At 67.6% G+C, this 3,124-nt stretch overlaps 1 protein-coding gene across 3 annotated transcripts in view; it reads left to right on the forward strand.

Annotated features, from left to right (window-relative positions):
- Positions 1–2,205: 2,205 nt before the first annotated feature.
- The window catches only part of PDGFA (platelet derived growth factor subunit A), a 16,733-nt gene continuing 15,814 nt past the window's right edge, over positions 2,206–3,124 (forward strand). For all 3 annotated transcript variants that reach the window (XM_024763535.1, XM_024763536.1, XM_024763537.1), the window contains exon 1: positions 2,206–2,454. In XM_024763535.1, coding sequence (XP_024619303.1) covers positions 2,392–2,454 — 63 coding nt within the window. In that variant the 5' untranslated portion in view covers positions 2,206–2,391. The remainder of the gene's footprint in view (positions 2,455–3,124) is intronic.

Consider the following 3,124-nt stretch of genomic DNA (forward strand, 5'->3'; position numbering starts at 1 on the left):
CAGCCTGGGCGGGGATGCCCGGCGGAGCCTGCAGCGCCGCGCCCACGCGCTCAGCACAGCCGCCCACGCCTCCTCCGACTCCAATGTATATTTAGCCTCTTTATCAAATGTTTGCAGTGAACCGTGCGAACCGCCTAATAGCGGCTGGAAGTGAAACTCGATTCCCGGACAGAAAGCAGCATGTGACCGCGCCTGAGCTGCAGGGATCGCCGACAGGGTCAGGTGCTGGAGCCCCCACGCGCCCGGCCTCCGGAGTGAGGTCCCCTCTCCCGCCGAGCATCCGAAACCGCCTTCCCACTTAGCCCCCTTCTCCAGAGATGAGGACGCCAGAGTCTGAAACGGGGAGGGGTGTCGGGGAGAGGTGCCAGGGCTGGGAAGTCCACGCGTGCGTGGGTTCTCATCCAAGTTGGTGACCTCTTGGTCAAGACAGTCCAAGGTCTAGGAAACAGCTTCTAGGGATCTATTTCTGCCAGGTTCTTCACAGCGAGCCTCTGTACAGAGGTTAGAGCCGGAAGGGCCCCTGCCCCCACCCCCCCTGCAATACAAGGTGACCTTTCCTCTTTCATTCCCACAACCACTATCAAACCGAGTCCTTTCACCCCAAAGAAGTGTCCTCGGGTCCCCTCTGCCTGCGAGGAATCCGAGGCTCAACCAGATGTGCTGCAGTCAGCAATCAGGATGAGTGAGCCACGGAGGGCTCTGCTCGGGGTGCAGCCTGAGTACTGGCAGTGTGCTTTTGGCGGCCGTCCAGAAACCGTCCAGTGGTCTCCCTCCGAAGCAAGGGAGGTCCACCTGGGTGGACAAGGGCTGGCTCTAACGTGCTTTTAAACGGTTCCAAGGTTTCCCTAGTTCTGCCTCGGTCGTCCTTCATCCTGACCCCTGAAAGCGCGCTTGAGGGGGGAGGTCGCAGGTGGGGCTACGGTAGACGAGGCAGGTGCGTTGGGGGGCTGCAGGTGTGTGGAGGCCAGTGGAAGAGCGCTGGTAGCCCCGGCCCATTGGTAATCGCAGGAGGGGCCCACCCCTCCCCCCAGGAATTTGGGGGAAGGCGAGCGCCCCCCAAGCGCCCACTGGACTCCGCCTTTGAAATGCCAGAGCCGATGGAGCCGAGGATGAAAGACCGCCTGCGGGGCTGCGCCTTTACTGCCTTTGGCGGGAGGGCGGCCGCGGCGGGCAAGGGCCTAATCCACAGGATGGGGGCGTGGGGGTGGAGGGCTAGGGCAGGCGGAATTCTCCTTCGGCCGCCCACCGCTCCGCAGTCTCCTCGCCTCTAACGGCCTCGCCGTCTAGGTTCGGGGTCGCTTGGCACGTCACCCCTCTAGCCGATACCGGGGCTCGTCCGCCCCCTCGAGGGACCCGCCGCCGGGGTGCGATTCCGCCAGGTCTAGGCAGGCGGAATCTACCCAGCCCGGCGCATCGCCCTTTGGTGGCGGGGCAGCCGTCCGGCCCAGTTCAGGCCTCGGCCTCCCTCGCGTCTCTCCCCCGCATCGCTCTGTGCGGCGCCGCGGCCGGAGGTGGCGCTCTGTGCGCCCAGCGGATCCCGGCGCGGGAGGCTCAGACTCCCGGGTGCCTCATGAGCGGCTCTTTTCTTTTCCTTGCCTTCCAACCCCTCGAGTTCCCGGCTCAGGCCGCCGCCCGGCTTTCCACGAGGCAGCGGGGACTTGGAGGATGAGGGGTCCCAGGGTGGGGACGAGGCACGCTGCAGCCCCCTCCTCCGACCTGGGCGCTCTCCCCTCGTGGACTGTGGGTGGAGGCTCCTCAGTCAGACGCCCCAGTCATCGGATTCTGGGCGGGGGCGCGTGGCAGCCGCCAGGTGAGTGCCCCAGACGCACCCCTAAACCCGCCCCACCTCTCACCAGAGACTCACTCCCCCTCCTTTTATGGAGAGGGGGAGGCAGGGGCCCATGATCCAAACCGTGGAAAGAAGCCGGAGCGCCGGGGCGGGGGGCGGGAGGCGGGGGCCGGCTCGCTTTTGCCCTTTTTGGCGTAGCAGTTCTGGGCGCTGCCCTCTGCCGCCGCTGGGGCCCGAGAGAGGCGAGCCGGCGACGGCGGCACTTCTGCGGCGGCCTCCTCCCCTCCCCGTCCGGTGCTGCAGGATTGCAGCTGGCACTGGAGGGTGGGCAAGCTCGAGGGAGGGGTGCGCGGGGAGCCCCGGCGGCTGTGCTCGGGGCCGGGAGCGGGGCCTTGATGGATTTTATTTCATGGCGCTGCCTGCCTCTCCGCACTCGCTGCTCGCGCCTGGCGCGCTCCGTCGGCTCCCTGCTCTCCGCGCCACCCTCCTCCGGGCCGCGCTCCCTGAGGGATGGTACTGAATCTCGCCGCCACAGGAGCCCGGCTGGAGCGCCCGCCCCGCGGCCTCGCCACCCCGCCGAGCCGCCAGCGCCTCGGGACGCGATGAGGACCTGGGCTTGTTTGCTGCTCCTCGGCTGCGGATACCTCGCCAGTGCCCTGGCCGAGGTGGGTGCCACCCCCGCGCCCCGTCCTCTCTCCGACTCCCCCTGCGCACGCCCCCTGCGGCCGCTCGCGGGCCGAGGAGCCCGGGCTCTGGGGCTCTGCAGAGCGCATTTTGATTTCTGCTAGCGTGGTCGATTTTTAAATTTTCCCAACTGGGTTCTATTTTCTGCCATGCCTAAGTGTGTCTGGTGAGTTTCCAGCGTGTTGCGTCGCTCTGCCGTGGAGGGACGGAGTGGCGGCTGGATGGACGAGTGGGGAGAAACTTCGGGGGGCGCGGGCTCCTTTCCGAGGAGGGAAACCCGGGGCGCGGCGGACAATGCAGCATCGGGGTGCGGGGAGCGCGGAAGGGGGTGTGTGTGTGAGCCAGCGGAGTCAGGGAAGGTAGAAGAGCCGCCGACAAACAGGTAGGGGCGGTTGCGGCGGGAGCCCCCGGCAGGCAGGGTGGGCAGCGCGGAGCCGCAGACCCAGGTTCCCGGTCCCCATGCCCGGAGGGGCGGCTGGGCCAGCGCAGTCCCGCCCGCCCGGGGCCTGCTTACAGGTGGCTTAGCGAGGCGAGCCGGGGCCGGGCCAGGCGCCCTCGCCCTCCCACCGCCCGCGTCCCCACCCTCAGCCCCCAATCTCGAATTCCGAATCCCCGGGAGCTCTGCTGTGATGAATGACTTTCTACGCCCCG

The sequence above is a fragment of the Neophocaena asiaeorientalis genome, unplaced genomic scaffold (assembly GCF_003031525.2).
Source record: "Neophocaena asiaeorientalis asiaeorientalis breed wild unplaced genomic scaffold, Neophocaena_asiaeorientalis_V1.1 scaffold223, whole genome shotgun sequence".
In the NCBI taxonomy this organism is placed as follows: Eukaryota; Metazoa; Chordata; class Mammalia; order Artiodactyla; family Phocoenidae; genus Neophocaena; species Neophocaena asiaeorientalis.